Source organism: Neovison vison, chromosome 7, assembly GCF_020171115.1.
Source record: "Neovison vison isolate M4711 chromosome 7, ASM_NN_V1, whole genome shotgun sequence".
NCBI lineage: Eukaryota > Metazoa > Chordata > Mammalia > Carnivora > Mustelidae > Neogale > Neogale vison.
Window position 1 is genome coordinate 3624003 of NC_058097.1, and position 22842 is coordinate 3646844.

Below are 22842 nucleotides of genomic sequence, written 5' to 3' on the forward strand. Positions count from 1 at the left end.
GTAAAACTGAACTTTGTGGGTTTTTGAATAAAACTACGCATGGACATCGTCCACGTGCTCACCCTTAAAAAAGGAACTTTTCTGCAATTGCACAGATTTGCGATTTGTGCAATTACAAATGAGTTTGCTCGCTCATTCTTTCTCGCGGGACAACCAGATGAGCAACTTCCTGTTTCCCGCTATTCTAACAAGGCCTTTTGGGAACATCTTTAAGTAAGTTCTACTCGTTTCCCTGCTGGGCTGTTTCCTGGGGCTCTTCTCTTCGGAGCGGAGCAGCAGAGGTGGCGAGAGGAGGCCCCACCCACTGTACCTCCCGTCACCGCCCCCTCACCTGGGCGCTCACGAATCGAGCAAACCACTCGCGTCCCTTTCCGTTCTCGCTGCCACAGTACTCTCCAAACTTGGCTTTCTCCTCCTGGTCCAAGTCCTCCCTGAAAGGAGCAGAGCAGGGAAAGGAACTTTCAGTCCTCGGCAACAAACACGGCCAGAGTGGGGAAGAGGCAGGAGAGGCAAGGGGGAAGTGTGGCCCCCCCAGCCAAGCGGGGCCGCCTGGCTTACACCAGCACGTCCCACCCTCTGGCGATCCTGGCGGTGTAGGTCAGGGATAGAGACTGGGGGGGCCCGGGGGTCATCACAGCCAGGGTGAACAGACGCTCGCCTGACCTCAAACCACCTCTGATCACTCATCGTGGGAGGCGAACACTCCATCCCCAGATTTAAAGACAAGATAAAAAAGAAACAGAAGGCTGACGATCAATGAGCTCATGCAATCGTTCGTTTATTTAAGGTTTGGTAGAAAACATCTTGGTCTCATTTATCCCCAAATACCAACAGCAGATGAAATCGGGGACTCTGCCAGCCAGTCTGCAGTGATTTCTGGAACGCTCTTGAGAATGCATCCGGCTCAGCTGTCCAGGCTCCATACTGCTGACAGGCGGCCGCAAATACAGATCAGCCTTCCTGACAAATTAGCAGGCTTCTGCGCTTTCTCCCCTTTCATTAACTGGGTGTGCTCAGAGAAAGCTGACTAATTCCAGTGTTAGTCAAACAAAATTAGGAGAGAGCCACATCTACCGCTCTCCCAGAATGCGTGCAAAACCAAACACGAATGCGGTTTGGGATCGTCCCATATACGGATCGTCACGGAACTCTCTTCCCTATTCTAACGGCAAAGAGAAAGGACACACACCTAGAAAAGGCCGACGGCCACTGTGCCCGGTTACGAACCAGGGCCCTTAATCGCTGTAGGAAATACTGGCCTCTTTACGTGGCGTCAACAGGCGGATTCTTCCTACTGCTTTAATTAAATGGGAAAACGGTCCTGTCGGTCCCTGAGATCCTCACCCTGAAGTGTGGGCACAGAGAGTGTGGAGGTTTGGCGGAAATGCAGAGTCAGACTCAGCAGGTCTGGGTGGGGCCCAAGACTCTGCATTTCTAGCAAACTCCCGCGATGCGGCAACTGCGGGTCCCCATCCAGGGAACGAGCAGCAAGGCGCTCAGGGACTAGCGTGTGATGGGACGCAGGGCAAGGCTGACCTCCGAAACCCAGGGATCTGGGTTTGCAGGCTCCCTGCCCCAATACTGGGATATAACAAGAGTTGGGGGGGAGCTGGAGGCCTCCCCACAGACACCCTCTCCTCTGTCTGATCCCAACCCGAACTCCACTCCCTGCTGCTCCAGGGGCCGGGGCTCCTATGTACACCTTCAAGAACCATCCAAGAAGGGCAAGAAGGAGAAGCAAGGACGGGTCCGCATCCTGGCAGCTGCTTGAGCCTCCACTGCCACAAGCATCGAGAGAATTACGGGTCGTCGAACCCTTCGGGGCTATACCATCCCTGCCCTGAGAGTCCCGAGTCACGGCAGCGTCCCAGCCCCGCGTGGGCCGATGCTAACGTGCCAGGACTCAGACGCAGGGAAGCCACCCTAGAGGCCTTCTGGATTTAGCAGAAAGGACCTGAACATGTCAGTGGAGTGGCTGGAGCTGGGGGGGTGGGACAGAAGAGGTGGCGAAAGCTCTCCAAGTGCTTCTACCTGCAGCCAGGGGTGGGGGCTGAGAACCACCCCGGAGGCCCACCCCTGGCCAGCGAGGGAGCGGAAGCCCGGGCTCCATCAAGGACAGAGCCCAGAGCGGGTCCCGGGGACTCACCCTCCAGAGAAGATCTTCTCCACGTAGCCGCGCATGAACTCCCGGAGCTCCAAGGTCTCCTCGTCCTTGGCCGACTCGGTGCTCTGGTTGGAAGAGAAGGACTCGTTGGAGGAGGAGCGGCGGTACTGGTCCCAGGACGGGTGGGACGGCGACTCGCCCATGTCATTCTCGCTGTCCGCAGACTCTGTGGTCTCGCTCTCCGAAGCTCCGTCGCCCTGGGAGCTGTCCCCATCCTGCAGCTTTGGAGGCAGCATCTCCAGGGGCGAGGAGGCAGACGGCTCAGTCCCGAAGTCAATCAGCGTGCCCACGGGGACCTCCGGGGCCTCCATGGTTCGGGGAGGCTTCCAGGCTGGAAGACCAGCAGACGGGACCCCCAGACGCGTCAGCGGGAGCTGGAAGCCACGGGCACGGGTTGCTTGGTAGCTGCTGGCCACCAGGAGTCCTCTGGGGCAGCTCTCGGGGTCCTAAGGCATCTAGAATGGAAGACACAGAAATAGGATCACCACGAGAGCTACTCCCTACGTAAGGGGAACTTAGCGCTGAGAATCCAGACTTCAATGAACGAATGAGGCCACAAATTTCCTGAAAAGAGAATAGGCTCCAAACGTCTAGAATCTGGGTCATCACGGCATGGACATCACTTCCCGACTGCCTACTGCTACACACCTGGCACATGCAGGCACTCAGTAACTATTGGCTGAACAGCAACGAGCAGGACTTCTCGCAACTACACCTATGACTTCAAAGCCACGGCACCTCCTGGCCGCCTCCCTGCTCGGGCCCACCCGACTGACGCCAACAAATAAATAAAAAGGCCGATGCTGGGCTAGAATCAGAAAATCACCAGGGACACATCTGCCTGCTCACTGCCGTGTCACTGGCTTTGGGAGATGGTGTCGTCCGGCATGCTGGGAAAGCCGCCTCTGTTCCGCACGTGCGCCCTCCCTTCCTGGCTGTGTGTCTCTCCCTTCCTGGGCTCCCACCTGAAGACGCTTCTCCTCAAGGCCCAGACCCTTCCCAGGCTCTCAGACAGATGCCCCTTTTCATGTCACTCACCGCCCCGTCACCCACTTCTGAGGGTCATCTGCTGCCCAGACCCAGCCTCTCCTTCCCGCCCTGCCCCTGCACCTGCAGGATGAGGACACCCAGATGAAGGCATGTGTCTCATGGTGCCTGGTCCTTCCGCCCTCCCCCTTCCCTACTCCACCCCGTCTTCCTGCCTCACCCTGCCCGGATGTTGTCCATCTCCCAGGGGGACACGGTGACGCCTCTTCTGAGCAGCTCACTCCAGCCCTGGCCAAAACTATGCCCAATGCCTGCGCGCACCTCCAGCATTGTGCCTTCCCCCATTCGTGGTGCCGCTTGTGTGACGGACAGGTGTTCCCATTTCTGTTCGTCCTGCCACAGTCCACGCACCTCTGGAGCCGTGGGCTGCCCCGTGCAGTCTCGACTACGGGTGTTTGCCGCACGTCTGCGAACGGACCAACGGGGCTGCGCATGAACGTACCCTGAGAGCTGGGGACGGGGCTCCAGGATGCAGAGGTTGGACTCTTTGCATCTAAACCAGGTTTCCTGACTGCCAGCTGGGGGCGTTGCCTACCAGGTCTGGGACCCGCCTTCCCCGGGGCAAGCCACCAACAGCTCAGCACGAAGCAAGAGCCCTTCTGATGCATAAGCTCCTCCAGGCAAGGGCAGCCTCAAGACTGGGCCTGCCCCCTCGGCACCCTCCGCAGACCCCGAATATCTAGGACAATCCCCGGCAGGCAGGTGGCCACCGCTGCGGCGACGCTGGTGCATCTTCTGAGAGTAATTCGATACTAGACTGCGTCTGCTGCCTGTTAAGAACTTAATGTTCACAAATCGATCATGGGTTCCTCCAAATTGCCCAACTCAGGATATTTTTAAACGCCCTGAGTCAGAGAGATGGAACGGCTGGCTGGCTTCTCGTCATCGCAGTGGGAACGGTACACTTTGAGGAGATCCCAAGACGCGTACCTTGGTTCAAAAAAGAGAAGCATAAACCTCCACTCGAAAGAACCGTCAGGGCCAGGAGAGAAACACGGGGTTGTGAGGAGCTCGGGAGACAGGACCACCACCCAGAGAGGCGGTCACTGAGGGGGCCAGTCGGAGGCCGGTTCAGCCCTGGTCCCCCTCCTGCCACCTGTGCCTGTGGCCTCTGCTCCCTGGGCCCAGGTCTCCCCGTCTGAGACACTGTGGTTGGGCTCACATTCTAAAGTCCTCCTGGCCACCACATTTTCAGACTCTCCAGAGCACAGAAAATCGCACCTATGACGACACACTAGGAGTTCAAAATGGAAAAATCGCACACTAGGAAGATCTCGTTTGCCGTTGTTATGATAGGAAAATGGGGTCAAAATGATCTGTATTATAAACTCCCCCGAAACCAACTGAAAACTGTGTTCTGAGAAGGAATACAAACGGCTCAGACAAGTCACGTAAGAGATTCTCTTGCTAAATGCTTAGACAATGCTTCAGCCTACACTGGTAGCCGCGCACGGAGAGAGGCAAGTTAAAACAACTAGATAGCATCTTACACTACTACGTGAGCAAAAACTTTAAAATGCAAACAAAATACTGATGAGGTTATGGTAAAGTTGAAACTCTCAAGCCATCCTAAAAATAGGGATAAATAAGACACTGGAAAGTGTGTTTGTTTACTTACGTATTTATGCATGTACTCTCCGTGCCTAATGGGGGACTTGAACTCACGACCCCAGAGATCAAGAGTCGCCGGCTCTCCCAACGGAGCCAGCCAGGCGCCCCTAGAAACTATTCTTTGTGATTTTTATTATTTTATCCTCTGATCCAGGAATTCAAATTCTTGAAATTTATCCTAAGAAAATAATTTAAAACCCTCAAAACCGGGGCGCCTGGGTAGCTCAGTGGGTTAAGCCGCTGCCTTCGGCTCAGGTCATGATCTCAGGGTCCTGGGATCGAGTCCCGCATCGGGCTCTCTGCTCAGCAGGGAGCCTGCTTCCTCCTCTCTCTCTCTCTGCCTGCCTCTCTGCCTACTTGTGATCTCTCTCTGTCAAATAAATAAATAAAATCTTAAAAAAAAAAAAAAACCCTCAAAACCGGTTACATGGAGGAAAAAATGCTCCTTGCAACAGTACTTCTAATCCTGATAAACTGGGGGGGGGGGGATCTAAATACAGGAAAATGGCAAATACATTCTAACAATTTGATACAACAGTCATGAGTTGCAGTTGTAAGCAATCAGAACGTCAGTGAACGATGCTCACTTTACAAGCTAAGTAAACACAATAATCTGCCGTCAACGTACTAACTGAATCCCATAGCACACCGTCCTTTGGAGTGGGTGCTAGGAATCCTGGAGTGCACGAATTTTAATTTTTTAAAAATAACAACAAAGCATATGTACAAAAAGGGCTGGAAAAGAAGACAGAAATGTATTATAGTCCTGTAACTGAGGTCCTTTTTCCTTTTGATTTTGTTCTTGATCGTAACGATACAGTTTGCAATAAATAAAACACTGGGAGGGAAAAGGAAACAAATTTCTGTATCTGGAAGTGGTTTCCAGCGGTCAGAAGGGCTGCACTGATTTACCAAGCAGGACGCCCCAGCATCAAGACTGCAGGATCAGAGCAAACCATCCTGGCTATTTCTGGTCCAGCCCGAGGATGGCAAGCGGCTCTCCCAGCACCTCCTCACTCGAAATTCTGGGAGTGCATGTGAGTCATCCTTTTCCAGAAGCCTCCTGTGTGGGCTCAGGCAGGAGGGACAGAGCGACAGAGGGAGGCAGAAAGTGAGAGGCCTGACTCCTGGGTAGAGAGAAGTGGCGGGCGACCCGAGCCGCGGTGTGCCAGGGCCCGGCGGGCTGCCGTGTGCAGAGCAGACCTCCAAGACACACCCTGTTGCCCCCTTAGCCCAGAGATCTCCTCTCTGTCGAGGAGAGAAGGCAGGGGTGCCGAGTCTGCTCACGGAGCTGAGATACCATAGGGAGCGACCCTGTGTGGGTAGGGGCCTTGGAAGCACGCCCACCCTCTTCCTTCAGGATGGAAACGTAATCATGGGCCTCAGTACAGGTCGAGGTGAGGGTCGCTCTGAACACACCAGGATTGCACCCTTCGCGTGACTCCGTGTTGGGCCAGCCAGAGAACACAGAGGAAGTGGGCCCAGCGGGAACCAGCCGGGCCGTCCTCAGGCAGAGCTACACTTGGGAGGGCAGGCCCACCTGCACCAGATCTAAAGAACTTTCCAAAGAATGCCCAAAATGCACTACGCGAGACCCTCTAATTCCGCAACACGGGCAATTTACATTTATTTCAGAACATGCAGCGGCCCGAAGAAAACACACCTGTGGATTGCGCCCAGACCTTCTGCCTTGTTCTCTGCAGAAGGAAGGAAGGTTCCAGAGGTACGGCAGGGCCACAGGCTCCGAGACCCAGGCCATCAATTCACAGCAGGATCTTTGCAACTCCAGACCGCGTATATTAAAAATGATCTTCTGGAGCCTCGAAGCAGAACCAACCTTCCTGCAATTGTACTTCTGCAGTTCATTTTCTGGGCCTTACAGCACGAGTTTCTACCAACCAAACTAGGAGAAAATTCTCAGTCCACCTATAACGCAAAGGCCTTAACCACCCACCCACGTGCTCATTCAACAAGTATCTCTTTTTTAATCTTTCCTTTAAGTAGGCTTTTCACCCAATGTGGGGCTCAAACTCACGACCCTGAGATCAAGAATCCTGTGTTCTACTGGCTGAGCCAGCCAGGCGCCCGGGACAGTGTTTACTGAGCAGCTGCTCTGCGTCGGCTAGGACGTCAGCAGCTGGGAACGCAGGCGTGAACAGGCGGGAAGGAGCATCTGGTCACATGTGGGGGTGCAGGCTAACAGATGGGGTGGTGGCGGTGGCGAGGGCAGGGGGAGGTCTCGTAAAGACAGCTTATGAGATGGAAACCCATCTCATAAGATGGGGGGGGCTGGATGGCTCAGTGGGTTAAAGCCTCTGCCTTCGGCTCAGGTCATGATCCCAGGATCCTGGGATCGAGTCCCGCATCAGGCTCTCTGCTCCACGAGGAGCCTGCTTCCTCCTCTCTCTGCCTGCCTCTCTGCTTACCTGTGATTTCTCTCTGTCAAATAAATAAATAAAATCTTTAAAAAAAAAAAAAAAGAACTTTTGGGGGCACTGAGCACTATGGAGAGTCTCCAGGCAACGTCTCTGAGAGCCCCCAGAAGCGCTTCTTCGGACTGGGAGCAGGGGAGGCCGATGTGAGCTGAGAGGGAAGGAGGACCCGCCAAGAAGACTCAAGGGTCCTCTGACAGGAGAGAGGTCTGGGCAGAGGTGAGGGTCTGCACAGAGGCCCTCGGCAGCAGTAACTTCGGAAAGTTCAGGAACCAGGAGGCTGATGAGCTGAGGGGCACCGCTCACAGAGCAGAGGTTGGCCAGGCTCCCACCCCGGGGTCCGTCCGGGCTCATGGCAGCTGCGGGACCAGCTTCAATACCGGCAGCTGCACGCACAGGACAGGAGCACAGGGGCCGGGTGGGGGGTTGGGGGAGGCAGGCCCACGTGGAAACATCCTGATGGGAGGTTCCTGACCTCCTGCTCTCCCCTCCCCATCCCCTTGCCCCCCGGTCCTTTCCCGCCGCTGTGGCCCCAGCTGCAGAAGGAACTAGGAAGGAGGCGCCCTCTTGCAGCTGCCCAGCCATGTCCCCACAGGGCCCTGCTCAAACTCTGATTTCCCCAGCACCCCGGAGCAACGCGCGCCAGGATTTCTCCAGCCGGTAGACCTTGAGCAATCAGATGAGGCTCCCTGGGTGTGAATCCGGAACTTTCTGTAACTCTGCCCCTTCCCATCCACCTCAGGCAACTCCCCCTCGTTTAGTGTCTCCGAGAGCGATCAGATGTGCTGTCTTCTCTCGCTCACCCGTGTCCCTGACACGCCGGCTCACACTCGGGTCCAGCCAGCCCGTCCTTCACCCCATGACGCCTCTCAGTCAAGCTCAGAGGCTCACTCCCAGGCCCAGGCACACAGCGAGGAAGCGACAGCACACACAATCCAGCCACATGTCGACCGAGAAGCCCCTGCCCTTGACTACCACGTCGTCCCCCTACAGCTAACTCTTTGGTACCCCCCTGGGGCTCCATTTCTAGAAGTGGGGTTGCTGGGTCAGAGCTCTGAGCGTGACTAGGGCTGACGATGAACGCTACCGAGTGACCTTCCCCGAGCCTGTACTGCGGCTACATACACCCGGTGGGTTTCACGTCTGCACCTTCCTTTCAGCTGTGAGGTCAAAACGCCACCTTGCCTCCCGGGTTCAGAACTCTGATCCATTTGTTTCACTCTGGGTCAAGTTCGGGGCAGCCTGCAAGGAAGGGCGGGCCCATTCTGCAGAAGAGGAAACTGAGGCCAGCTGTGTCTCTGCAGCATGACCTGCACGAGCCCTAGCCTTCGACACCGGCGTGTGGCTGGAGTGTTTTGCCTCACGACTGGCCCGAACAGAGAAAGCCAGCCTCCTCCCTCGGGCTCCAGCTCCGCTCCGACTCACACCGGGCAAGTCATTTTATTTCTTAAATTTTATTTTTAAGCAATTTCTGCAGCCAACATGGGGTCTGAACCCACAACCCCGAGATCAGGAGTCTCAGGCCCCACGGGCTGGAGCCAGCGAAGAGCCCCTGGGAAAGTCACTGAAGTCAGGACCAGTTCCTATTTCTGGAAAACGTGGATGTGAATTTTTCTTTTTCTAGACTCATTTGGAGTATTAGCAAGATGAATGAGATAATACGGGGCCGGGCTACCGAGCTGTGTTACTGTCCTCCTCACCCAAGCTGAACGAGAGGCCGGCCGCGGCCACGTCAAGACCGCTGAGAGACGAGGCTGATGCGATATTCTCAGAACAGTCGACAGATGCATGAGATGTATGAGAACATTGTCTTCGAGCCCTCCGTCAGGCGGCTGGGCACGAGCGCGTGTTTATTGCCATGTCAGAGACGAGAAGTCTGCGGCTGGGGGAGGCGGGACCATGGCTGTGTGGAGTCCCCTGTGGGCACGTACGGAGCTGGACCACCTACTGGTCTAGGACCAAAGGTCAAAAGTCCCTCAGTGGCTACCTGAGCTTCTGCTCCACTGTGATCTCTCTCCAGCCCCGAGGTGAACGTCGTGTGCCAGGGCTTCACCCGAAGTAGCGAGCTAACCTCCCCACAGAAAATCCGCCTTGCTTGCTTGGCCTCAGGGTCGCAGAGGGCCAGAGCAAACCGAGACCTGCACACCCCTCCCTGATCTTGATCACGAACATCCTTGACCCTGAGACACGAGTCCTAAGACGTTCAACCCCATGCGCCTCCAGCGAAGGGCCTGTCCAAACGCAGAGAAGGTGAGGGTCTTGGGTAGGAACTAGAATATCAGTACCTCTCCCAGGCAGCCATGAGACTCCCGTAAGCTCTGGGATTTAACCCCTGAAGGATGGTTCCCCCCAGGTGTGGGCGCCCTTCGGCATCCAGGCAGCCTTCTTTACCCAACATCAGCTGGATGCCGCCCCTGGCTCAACCAGAACAGGCGGCCTGGCTAAGGGGGTGCCCCCAATCCTCACCCCATGAAGCACAGCCCAAGGAACTGAGCAAAGGTGCTTTGACCACGCAGCCGGGGTTCCCAAACTGGTGCCAGGGCACCCTGGGATACCTGAGCAAACTCACGGGGGTGCTGTGGGATATTTCAATTATTTTGAGGGAAAACACAGCAATACTGGACATCCTCCAGACACGGACCAAACTACCAGCTCAAAGCAGCTCTCAGTTTGACCCTTAGGTCATGCCGTATTCCTTTCTGCAACTCTCATCTTTACGAAGCAGAATTCTCTGCAATTATGAAAAGCACATAGTGCCTGCAGATCAGTATGGAACAAGGAAAGAGAATGGCCATGTCCAATGAAGAATGAAATGAAAAATAGTTTTTCAAATGGTGTCAGGGGGTGACGAGTGGTCCCCTAAAGGTGCCCACGACCTCATCCCCAGAACCGACAAAGACATGCCCTTCCACGGCAAAGGGACCTTGCAGATAGGACTGAGTGTGGGGCCATGGGATGATCCTGGATGATTCAGGGGGGCCCATCACAGTCACAAGGGTCCTTAGGAGAGAGAGACAGGAGGGCCAGGGTCAGGGCAGGAGCTGGAATGGTGCTTTGCACCTGGAGGAGGCAGATGAACCAAGGAATTCAGGCGCCTCTAGAATATGAAAAGCTGGAGGGCTAAGAGTCTCCTCAGGGGCCTCCAGAAGGAACCTGTCCTGCCCACCCTCGTCATTAGCCCCAACAGACTGACTTTGGACTTCCACCCCCAGAACTCTAGGACAGTAAATGTGTGAGATTTTAAGTCACAGAGTTTGTGGAAATTCATTAAATCAGCTGTAGGAAGCTAACAAAGACAGCTAGTATGTGGTTGGGACATAAAGACCCACAGAGGTACCCAGTACTTGCTTTAGCCTAGAAGTGTCAGGGCAAAACGAGAAGGACACTACAGTGCTATGAGCGCGGTGACCTCCAGGCCTGGGCCCACACCTGAGCCAAATCCTGTGTCTGCCACGTGGGCCTTGAACCCGATCCAGGCTTCCCATGGATCCCTGTGGAACGGACACGGCCCAGAATCAAGTGGAGCTCGTGGGGACCATGCGGTTTCCATCTCCCTCCATCGTGAACACATCACGAGAGAAAGTCTGGAAACAGAAGGGGGGATAAAGCCTCTGGACGGCAGCATGCCTCAAAGGCCATCTCCATTTCTGTGTCTTTCCTTCCTGTCTTGGTGCTTGTACGCGACCACGCCGAGGGAGGTCCGAGTGTGAGGTCTGCCGAGGCCCTGGCTGACCCTCTCCCATCTGCAAACACGCAGGTGACCTCACTCAGGGGTCTTCACTCGTCCCCCAAAGAGCATTTAATTTCCAGTAGACCTAAGGGCAGGTCAACAGGGCGTGGCAGGAATGAGGGGGAGACAGACCCCTGGCTTAGATTTCTGGTCTCCAGGGCTGCCTTGAAACCTGATCAATTATGAGGTCACCGTTACCTGGCTTTGCTCCGCTATTACCAGACCCAAGAAGGGACGGTTTCCAGGAAGACGCTGCTTATTAAAACCGCCGGAGCAGAGGAGGCGGAGAAGGAAAAGAAAGCTAAGTGGGATCATCCTGTAGGGAAAGGCGGGGTTGGGAGCGCTCTCAGTTGGCCTCGCTGGGTGTGGGAGCTGCTTCCACATCCCCCTCCTCCCGCCCGCCACAAACAATCCGCTTCAGCCACAGCGCTCCCTGCTCAGTGGGCATCTGCTCCACACAAAGCTTGCTCCCCTCGCGCCCCACCCCCACAGTCAGAGAAGGGCCCCAGTGGGCTGGCCTGGGGCAGGCAGCAGTGAGGAAGCCCACAGAGCCCCCCTGTAGAGCTGGGCCCTCCAGAGCCCCCAGAGCTCAGTTCCTAGCCCCAGCTGGTAAGAACACGCACCTCTCACGCCATGAGCCAATAGGGCTCTCATCTGCCTCTGCCCCGGGTTGAGGGTGGGGGGCGGGGTGGCCCAGACCTTGGGCTCCCAACAAGTCCCTCTGCTCACGCCCTTCCGGCCAGCTGATGGCGGCCTGCGCCTCTGAAGCAGGAAGAGAGGTCTGGGCCGTCTGGGGCTACGAAGCAGTAGTCATTCCAGAGAACGAATCCGTGTCCAATAGGAAATGTCACCAGTGTCCTTTTAGACATCAGTGTGTTTGGGCAGCTGCTGGACACGGATTTCTATCTAGTCAGTGTGGATCTAGGGCAACTTGAGGCCCGTGGAATCAAACAACAACAGTAACAACGACACCCATTCCCAAAGCCGGGCAAGGAGCTTACTGGAGTTTCCTGGTAGCCAAATCGAAAAAGAGAAGTGATGTGGGAAACCAGGGCAGAAGACACATTATTACACTTCCTTACTCCCTACAGCCAGCGGACAAGTCCTTGAGACCAGCAGAGGGACATTCCTCTAGGGACTCAACTGCCTCAATGATCATATTTTGCTAAGGGCAGAAGGCAACCCTCGCCCCACCCCCTCCCACCCAGGATCCTCTAAGTGTACTTTAACATATCAAGATGCCTTTAGAAATTTCCTTTATCTCTAAACCCCCCAAGCATACGGCCCACCGATATACACCTGAAGGGTCTCATGACTCAGGTTTTATTAGACGGTGATAAATGGCCTTTCCCCATCAATAGCCCAAGGCCCTGGAAACCTTGCTTCCAAAATTCCCGGAGACTGACGCTATCCCTAACCCTCTCCCAACCTGGAAGTCTATCATGGGCCAGTCCTCATGACCCCGGGGCAGCTCTTTCTGCCCCTGGGCCCTGTCCCTGGGCTTTAATAAAACCACCTTTTGGTACCAAAGACGTCTCAAGAATTCTTTCTGGGCCATGGGGCTCCGAACCCTAACGTTCTTTCCTACATCAGGACGCACACTGACTCCAGAATGTCGGGGACACTCCCTAGTGGGCCGAGCCTCTTCACAGCCTGGGGTTAGTGACCTCAGGACTACGCTCCCCCAGGAGAGGCTTCCGGCACAGAATAATTGCACAGGGAGTATCTGTTGTTGTGGGCATCTCCCAGGTCAGAGTTCAAAAGGGATCACAGGTCACAGGCTGCACATGCCAGGTTAGCTGGCCCGCCCACCCACCCAGTCCTAATCACGGGCACACACTTCCTCCATTGCCCTTGGCCTTCACGAAGGAGGGGGCTGAAGGAAGACAGGGAAAAAAAAATGCCACTGCCCATACTTTTACAACTGAAAGCAGGAAAAACTGTAGGAACACTACTGACCTTTCAGTCCGTAAAGCTGGCAAGTCCTGCCCCTAAGCCATTCTGCTAGGCTGCACGGGGAGACCACACAATTCCTGACCTCAGTGGGCTTCCAACATAACCCACACATTCCACAATAGAACGGAAACAAACCTGTTTTCTGCCTAGGTGCAAAGAAGAGTAGTTTGCAGACCCAGTTTTTACGAGATGCACGCACAGGAGGGACAGTAAGATGAGGATCTAACTAATGGTCCCAACAGGCAGGGGGCCCCAGCACACGACAGGGTAGGGACCTGGTGGAGATGAAGGCTCAGAAGAAGCAAGACCACACGGCTGGCAAGGAGCGCGTGGGAAGGCTGGGTCCATTTCTGCTAAGTAGAGGCCGGGAGAGAAGCGCCCTTGGAGAGTCCAGACATTTCCAACGAGGTGGCCTGTGGAACACAGCGAGCTACCACTGTGGTGTGGCCCTGGGGGTAACGTCGCACGGTCGTGTCCAAATCTGAAACCAGAGGCTTCCGAGACATTCAGACCGATGGGCAACGTGTCCAGAGGTGGCCTCCTAGCGGTGGGCTAGGGAGGAGCACGGGTGGAGGTCTGGGGAGGGGCGGGGGTGCCTGTGGCCATTTGGGATTCACATTCTGGATCCTGGATCCCAACCCTAGACCCTCATGTCATCCATCCCAACACAATGCTCGGCTCCCCTGAGTGAGGGCGTACCTGGCACGTGGACATGTGAAACCAGATGGTGGCAGCTCCCCAGAGAGCCCAGGCTAGACATGTTCTTGGGGATCATGAGGCAGGAGCACTGAGAGGGCAGAGGAGGGCAAAGCTGAGCGCTGGCTAGAGGGGGAGCCGTGTAGGAAAGGGACACCAGCAGGTGCGGGAGAAGGGGAGCATGGGGTCAGCCTGAAGCCCAGCACGACACACCAGCTTAGGGGCTTTAATGGGGCAAGAGCCCACGCTGGTCAAGGGGCCCGGAACGGAGCGTGTGTCTGCCACAGTGATGCATTACAATTCCCAGCCTTTGCAGGGGAAGCCTCCACGATCTCTCGTCTCTGAACAAGTGAAGATGACAGAAGGGGGAGAGGTGACAGGGACAAATGTGTCAACCTCACTTCTAGAGGCGAAGGAAGGAGATGCTGTGAAGAGATTGAAGGGGGACAGCCGGACCAGGGAGTATCTAGCGGTAACTAGCAGGGCAGCTCTGTGAGCCCCGAGAGAGGGAAGTGGTGAGGACCAAGGTCACACTCTGAGCCAACCTCATCTCCGGCACGATTTGTGTCTTACACACTTGTAGATCCCGAGGATACTGTGCAAATTGTACACTGGGGTACCCTTTCAGCAAGGCGCTGGACAAAATTCATTACAGCTCTGAAATGGACACACGGAGCCTGAATATTGTGAAAACTGGGTTGATTTATAAATGCTGTATTTTGTTGCCCTGAAATACACTTTTTTGCATTTTATTTTTCTAAAGATCTTTAAAATCTGAGGGAGAGCAAGAGAGAGAGAGAGAGAGAGAGAGAGAGAAAGCATGAGCAAAAGAGAGGGAAAAGCAGGCTCTCCACGGAGCAGGGAGCCCGATGTGGGGCTCGACCCCAGGACCCTGGGATCATGACCCAAGCCGGACTCCTTAACCAAATGAGTCATGCAGGTGCCCCCCTTTTTTCATTTTAATATCACTGAAATTGGATGCCTCATCATTGCTCCTAGGTAGGCTTATCATGATCTGTTGTCATTATGCAGAGACAAGAGAGGACCCTCCTTTATTTTTCAAAGTAATTAATGAAATAAATTCCCAAAGTGCATAAATCATAGTTATAGCACTGACTGGCTCTCACCAAGTGAACACTCCCACGTATCCACAGCCCCCCAGGAAGTGGACAGGACCAGTCCTCCTTACTCTCCTCCTCCCCAAAGGGACACGGACGGGACACCCTACGAACAGCTGGGGTCAGAGCAGATATTGGACAACATCTGGGACACTAAAATGACTGAGACAGTAAAATGGCAGTGTTTAGTCTTTCTTCACTGTGCGTAAGACAAGGGTGACTCTTACAACTGATGAGGTCTTAGATTCGATGAAGTACGGGGCTTGGCCGCACTGCCCAACAGTCCCCTTGGGAAAGATGACTGTCACTCACAGGCAAGGGACTCCGGCGCAGGCTCTAACCTACACCTTCATCAATTACTCTGGTTTGAAGGCAAATAACCCGGGGATGGAGAATGTGCAGAAGCTAAAGCCAGACGGGCAGTTAACACAGGGAACGACACAATCGGGACCCAGAAAGCTGTTGGGGGCTTCAGTGGTGGGCTGTCTTAAGACGACACCTCTAGATAGCAAATCTGTTCATTCGCTGGGCACCTGCTGAGTGCCTTCCCTGTGCCAGGCATGACGTGGCAGCCAAGAGGTAAGGACAATGTGGTCTCTGCCCTTGAGTAACTCATAAATTATTAGCGAGGGAGTCTGACGTGTGAGCACCGACTTGCCCAAGCCCCGTACAGGGGAGGCTTTGCACCCGCTCGTCTGTGTGTTGGACACTAAGGACAGACTCCAAACGGACCTCCAGCTGCGCTGATGAAAGCAAGCTGACCCAAACAGGAGCGGCGGTTCCACCCCACCCGCGTTGGCTGGTCAAGCTGCTCCCGGGACATTCTGCCCAGTCCCACACCTGGAAAGGAACGATCGGCTCCTTTGAGGGCAGCGACACCGAGGACACACGTCCAAGAGCCCCCACGCATTGCTCTCCTCCAGCATTAAGTCCAAAGCAACCCATGAGGATCCCTTGCTTGGGAAAAAAATAATACACTTGCAAGGGCCTATTCATTCAATAAACGTGAATGCTTAAGACTTAAAAAATGGGGGCTGGGAGGGGGAGAAAAAAGGAGAGAGCCCCTGAGAATCAAGAGAGCATCCAAAAGGAGAAAGATGAAAACGAAAGCCCGCTTGATGGTCTTGTCACCTGGGGAACCGGGAGGAAGGGGAAGAAACCGACTGGAAGTAAGCAACTTGGGGGACAGGACACGAGCCTTCAAACTCGCGAGCCGCAGGCACCTGACAGAGAGGCCAGATTGGTTCTATGCGGCTGCAGAAGGAAGAAGGGAGTCTGAGGGCGGAGGCCCACCCGGGCAGCATGTCCACCCCCAGAATGATGCCCCATCTCGTTTCTGGGCCGCCCGCAGCGGAGGGTGGACGTCTGCTGGTCAGCAGCTTATCCGCAGGAGAGGTCGCTGGCCTTCCGGGGTCCGTGCCACTGGCATCCTGAGATAACATTTTACGATGTGCAATGCGGGCTTCCCCCACTGCACCTGTTCTAACGCTGCTCCCCGAAGAGCACTCTGACTTTATGACCTCCGGGAAGAAAGAAACATCTACAGCGTCCACGGTTCACAGGAAAAAGAGATAAGGGACCATCTGCCGGTTCCCCAGCGTGGTCAGAGAGCGAGACGGGTTCCATTGCCCACAAAGACCTCCCCCCAGAACCACGACTCTGCTGGGTCGATTTTCAATCCACGATGCCGGGTCAGGTGCTGTGCTAAGTGCCGGGAAGAGAGCCATGGGAGAGATGAATTTCCTGCCTCGTGGAGCTTGTGGAAGGCTCCGGAACAAATCTCATTTTGCCACGCTGCCAAAAACCCAAAGGGTCCAGGAGTTCCACTGGCCCCAGTGGAGGCAGAGAAAGGGAACTAGGGGTGCCCATCAACCACTTCTCCATGGTCTGAGACTTAAAATATCTTAGTTCTTCAAAAGTCACCCTGACTCTCAGCTCGGGAGCCACTGTCACACAACGTACATTTCTCGCTCTGCTGATGTTTCGTCCGCCCTGGGCAACCGTGCGGTGAGCGGGTGAGCCCTGCAGTTCGAAGCAGCAAGGAGGCATGTGGCGACGGGTGTTTCCCGTTAATGCTCACTCTTGACTCCCTGAGTCGGTGCCACGATAACCCAGTGTTAGAATTTACTGCAAAGCGCCTCCCTCCCCTGGTGAGCAGCCGCACTTCTTCAACAAAAGAAGGCCCCAGCTGACAATGCGGTGACAGCTGGATTCAGTTTGGATAGAGACTGACTTGGCCTTCCGGGCTTTCAGATAATTCAACCAAATAAATTCGTACTGCTCTGACCCCTGCTACGGAGATAGCCACGATTCATCACTGCATTGGGACGGGCTCCCTAAAAGATCCGGGACTTGGTCCCTCTCCGAAGAACCCAGGGGAGGGGAGGGATGGAACTGAACAAGCATGCATTTTCTTTGGGCTTGGTGATTCGCTCTACTGGCGCTATGAAGAAGCGTGCCCACTGGACATCTGTGTCTCTGGGAGAGAAGGCTCCAGGCAAATCTTCCTGGACACGGTTCACCTGGCAGGCTGCGTCATCTCTGGCTGGTGGTCAGGACGCTCTGCAGTCTGGAGCTGGTCGAGGCTGCCCACACACCTCTCCAGGGGCCACCTGCAGCGGGGACGCTGTCCCTATAGAAAAACAACCTGCCACAAGCATTGGGTTGCCGACCTCTTCAAGACACAGTTTCTGCTTTGATCTGGCTGGTTTCCTCGCTCTCTCTCTCTCACACACGCACACCCCTCCCATGCCTTTGTCACTGCTTTCTTCACTTCCCTACGCACACCACCCACCTTCCTCTGGCTAAATCTCTTGGCACACCTCAACCCTGCTCGTCGACATGGAGAAATCTGAAATTTGTTCATGGGCTATGCTGGTGTCTTCTCGATGTCAAGTGTGGTCTTTCGAAATCCTTTTTGATGTTGAAACATGCTTGACAGTATTTTAAAAGTCTATCCTAAGTTTATCCTAAGGATGTAAGCCCAAGCGTGGCCCAGGGGCCGACGTGCAGCGACTTAATACAGCAGAAGGGACAGGAACCTCAATTCTTGACAAGGACCTGGACGAGTTCTGCTGTCCTGTTTCAAGAGCTCTGCTGGAGTGTCACAGAGAGCAGGGAGGGCAACACGGCACTGCGTGACAATGCCCAGGGGACATGAGAATGAAGCGGATCACAGACAGCAGGGAGGGCAACACGGCACTGCGTGACAATGCCCAGGGGACATGAGAACGAAGCGGAAAATGGGAAACCAAGACTGAAACTCTTCTGTGAGGACAACTTTGTAAAAATAACACAGCTCTCCGGTGTGCCCTTCTAACATCAAGCAAGCTAACACAGCAACAAAAAAAGGCGGATGTACAAATTCTGAACGGCATTAATAATTGGGCATTTGTAGAACGTTCAGGGCTGGAGCCAAAAGGGAGACGGAAACTCTGACGACCACATTAGCATCAGAGACCCGAGAAAGAGGCCACTTCAAAAGTTCTGCTCTACCGTCCACAGACGGTCTTTGTTCTCATCTGTGTCGACATATGCAGGTGGAAATTCAGGGCGACGGTTACTGGTATCAATAGGGCCACTCATTCAGAAAGTCTTAGCAAAGCAGGAATTATTCGTGCAGTAACTCGCCTTACTTGAGTGAGTGAGACAGAGAGGTCTACCTCACAGGGTTAGCCTCTCTCGAGACCAGATCTAGATTCTGCAGTGCGAGGCTGTGGACACCGGGGTCGACCTGGAGACAGACGCTTGGCGTCCCAGAGTACAGACTCCACGCACACAGAGGTCTGCGTCTGCTTCTCCATGGGTATTTTCCTAGCGCTCCCGCGATGAGGAGGGGAAAAGCGCATTTGCTTAGAGTCAAAGCAAATATTCGCTTCAAGCCGGCAGCCTGAGCAGGTGCCAAGGAAGCCCCATCTCTCTCAGTAAGGGCAGAGACATGAGGACGGGGAGTGAGGCGATCTGAAGGGAGGGGCCCTTGAGTCCTATGGGGGACACTGCATGGCCGCTGTTTCCACTAACACCTACCAACTCCTCCAACATTTCTAATTGTGCCCCAGCTACATCCCCACTTCCTCATTCCTTTGTTCAATCCAGATTTCTTTGTTGAATGCCTCTAAAACACACGTCTTCTGGCTTGCCTGTGGTTCCGAATGAGATGGGGTGGGGACAGTCCACCCAGCCTCATCCACCAAATGTGGCTGTAAAACCTGGGCAGAAGGCACCAAGCAGCGACCCGACCTGATGTCCCAGAAAAGTAAACCACACCAGGTAGAGGAGTTCAAGCTCAAGTTCAAGACAACTTGAAGGGCCACCCAAGCATTGGTGACCCTGCCATGTCCCTCGGCCTGGACTTTACCCAGAAGGGGACCTCCGTGCAGAGAGCAGGGCTCCATCTTGTCCTGCTTTAGAAGCAGGAAAGGGGCCCCTGATTCTCATTGAGCCAGATCCCAGGGGGTTTTCCTTGTTCTTGTACCTCGGCCTTCTGGGCTCTCTTGCCCCAGGCTCCCCAGTGACTCTGCAGTAGCAGTGACAACAGCAGCAGAGGGGCCCACAGAGGAGGGAGCCTTCCGTTCCCGTTGGAGGGGCTGTGCTCTCAAGAGGGTGACAACCCCACTGGGTTTTTCTCTCTCGTTCCTCCTCCTGCTCAGTCACGGAAGCGAGCTAAATTTCGGGGAGAATGTAGCCAAGCGGGAGAAGTAACAGCCCTGCTTTCTGGCCAAAGGACCACGGGGAGGAGATCCCTGGAGCTGGAACGATGTACCAGGGAGATTGTGAAGAGGGAGGAGCTCAAGAGAACAACCCCATAAAGCTATTTACGAGCTCTGGGCTCGGCCCAGGGCTGTGCATACACAGATATAATCCTCAACAGCATATCCTAGACTCTGAGTGCTGAGGCTCAGGAGAGACCACTGCTGGGGTTCCACACTGGCCAGGGGGTGACACACGGGGGACAGATCTGAAGAGCACCATGAAGGCTTTGAAAGCACTACAGATGCTGAAGCCCATGAAGGCTGGTAGGGACTGAAAGCCTGAGCGCCTGCTAAAACAGAAGCAGCACATTCTCCACGGGATCCCAGCGAGGTCCAGAGTCTCACAATGTAAGATCCAAATACGCGGGATCAATCCAAAATTACTCAACATACAAAGAACCAGGAAAATCCTCAGCTCATGAGGGAAAAGATAAGCAACAGATGCCAATGTCAAGGTGACAGGTACTGACATTAGCTAAGATTTCAAAGAAGTTATTATTTAAAAAAAAATACTCCCAAAGTAAGGAGTTGTGGGAATGAAGGGAATGATGAAAAGTCCCAGCAAAGAAATGGAAGATATAAAGAAGAATCAAATCCAAATTTCAGAACAAAAAAAATACAGTAACTGGAAAATTAAAAACCACTGGATAGGCTCCATAGCAAGTAAAAGGAAGAGTCAGTGAACACAATAACCCATCGATGAAAATGACCTCATATGAACAAGAAAAATAAATAATAATAATAATTATTATTATTTTTAATGCACAAAGCCTTGGGGCCCTGTGGGACAACTAAGAGATGTGACATTGGTGTTATGAGAGTCCCAGAAGGAGAGAAGAAAGAAGGCTGCACAAAAAAAATTTGAGGAAATAATGATGGAAACTCCCCAAATTTGGCAAAAGACATAAGCCTTCAGACTTGAGAAGCAAGAAGAACGAAAAGGATTACATCCAAAGAAATCCCCAGCCATGGGCGTCATGCTAAAATTGTGGACACTAACAACAAAGGACACATCTTGAAAGCAACCAGAAAAGAGAGACACATTACTCACTAAGGATTCGGTGATGGCAGGTTTCTCGATAAAACCGAGGCCGCTGGAAGGAGGTGAAACTTACATTTTCGGTGCTGAAAGAAAAGAACTGCCAGACTAGAATTCTATATCCAGCAAAAACATTGCTTCTGGAGCGAAGGCAAAGTGAAAACATTTGCTGCTAGCAGACCTGCTCCATAGGAAGTTATAAAGAAACTTCTTTAGACAGAAGGGAAATAATGAAAGGAAATGGCACAACAGGAATAAAGCAAGTGCAAAAGAAACAGAGAAAATCTGGGTAAATGTAAGAGACTAGTCTCCTCCTCTTGAGTTCTTTAAGATAGGCCGGACAGCTGAAGGCAAAACTCAGAGCTTTGGCTGAGGAGGTTTTCAGCGTAAGTAAAGATAATACACATTAAAACTACAACACAAAGGGGAGAGAATAAAGGCACCTACGTGGTGGTTAGGGCTTCTACTTTCCACCTGCAATGGTCAAATATTGATTCTAAGTGGACTAAAAGTTAAGTGTGCGTATTGTAATCACTAGAGAAAACACTGAAAAACCCAAAGCAAACAAACAAACAAAAAAACCCAGCTAGAATTGACCCTTGAGCAACAGGGGTGTGAATGGCCTGCGTTTGCTCATAGGCAGATTTTTTTTTTCCAATAAATACAGTAAGTACTGTAATGTCTTTTCTTTTCCTTATGATTTTCTTAGTAACACTTTATTATCTCTAGCTTACTTTATTGTAAGAATGTAATATATAATACAGACAAAAATATGTATTAATCCATATTTTTGTCATCAGTACAGCTTTGGGTCAACTGTATGCTATTGGTAGTTAAGTTTTGGTGGAGTCAAAAGTTACATGTGAATTTTCAACTGTGCAAGGGATTGTCACCTCCAACCCCATTTTGTTCAAGGGTCAACTGTATATATAAAGTAAAAAAAAAAACTCGATAGATAAATTAAAATGGAGATGTAAAATATTCAAATAATCCTGGCAAACATAGAAAAGGGACACAGAGGAAAGAAAACTCCACAGAACAAAGAGAAAACAAGTAAACAAAATAAAAATAAAATGGTAGACTTAAATCCAATCTTACTAATAATTATATCAAGTGTAAATTGTGTAATATGTACTAATTAAATGACAGAGATGATCAGAATGGATAAAAAGACATGACCTCGCTGTACATTACCTGTAAGAAATTCACTTCAAATGTAATGGTATTAGTAGATCAACAACAGAAGGAGAGACAAAAGACATATGCAAACACTAATCAAAAGAAAGCTGGAAAAGCCATGTTAGTTAGGGACAAAGTTCACATTGGAGCTAAGAGAATTACCAGGAATAAAAGGAAACACTACATAATGATAAAAGTGTCAACTCACCAAGAAGATAAAATGAACCTAAACATGCATATACCTGACAACAGAGTTTCAAAATACATGAAACAAAAAGTGAGGAAACTTAAAGGAGAAAGAGACAAAGCCACACTTACAGTTGGAGGCTTTAGGACTCGTCTCTTGGGAAGTAGCAGACAGAAAATCAGCAAGGACACAGAAGAGTGCATGAGTAACATCAACCAACTAGATCTCACTGACCTTTACAGAACATTTCCACCAAACAACAGCAGTATAAACACTCTTTTCAAGTGAATATTCCCCAAGACAGTCCACATCATGGCTTATAAGATAAACCTTAGCAAACCTAAAACAGCTGAAGTCATACAAAGCGTGTTCTCTGACCACAACAGAATTAGACGAGAAGCTAACAGAAGCACAGCGGGAGAATCTTCAACCATTTGGCAATGAAACAGCATACTTCTACATGATCCACTAGTCAAAAAGGAAGTGTCAAAGAACATGAGAAAATGTACTTAACTAACTGAAAGTGAAACTACAACAAATTAAAGTCTATGAAATGCAGTGAAACCGGGGCTTAAAAAGACATTTATAGCATGAAATACTTAAGTTAGGTAAGAACCAAGGTCTCAAATCAATAATTTCAGCTTCTATCCTAAAAATGAAATGGGGCGCCTGGGTGGTGTAATTGGTTGGGCGTCTTATTCTTGGTTTCAGCTCAGGTCTGATCTCGGAGTCATGGGATCAATCCCCTTGTGGGGCTGCACGCTCAGTGCTGAGTCTGCTTGAGTTTCTCTCTCCATCTCTCTCTGCCTATCCCACATCGTTCTCTCAGATAAATAAATAAATATTTTAAAAACAAATAAATACATAAAAACTACAAAAATATCAAAATAACCCCAAAAGGGAGAACATAGGAAATAGTAAAGATGAGAAAT

General features: G+C 52.4%; 1 protein-coding gene across 2 annotated transcripts in view; it reads right to left on the reverse strand.

Annotated features, from left to right (window-relative positions):
- KIAA0513 (KIAA0513 ortholog) overlaps positions 1-22842 on the reverse strand; it is a 62031-nt gene that overhangs the window by 19676 nt on the left and 19513 nt on the right. For both annotated transcript variants that reach the window (XM_044255621.1, XM_044255619.1), the window contains exons 2-3: positions 2147-2619; positions 332-431 (exon numbers count right to left, since the gene is read on the reverse strand). In XM_044255621.1, coding sequence (XP_044111556.1) covers positions 332-431; positions 2147-2475 — 429 coding nt within the window. In that variant the 5' untranslated portion in view covers positions 2476-2619. The remainder of the gene's footprint in view (positions 1-331; positions 432-2146; positions 2620-22842) is intronic.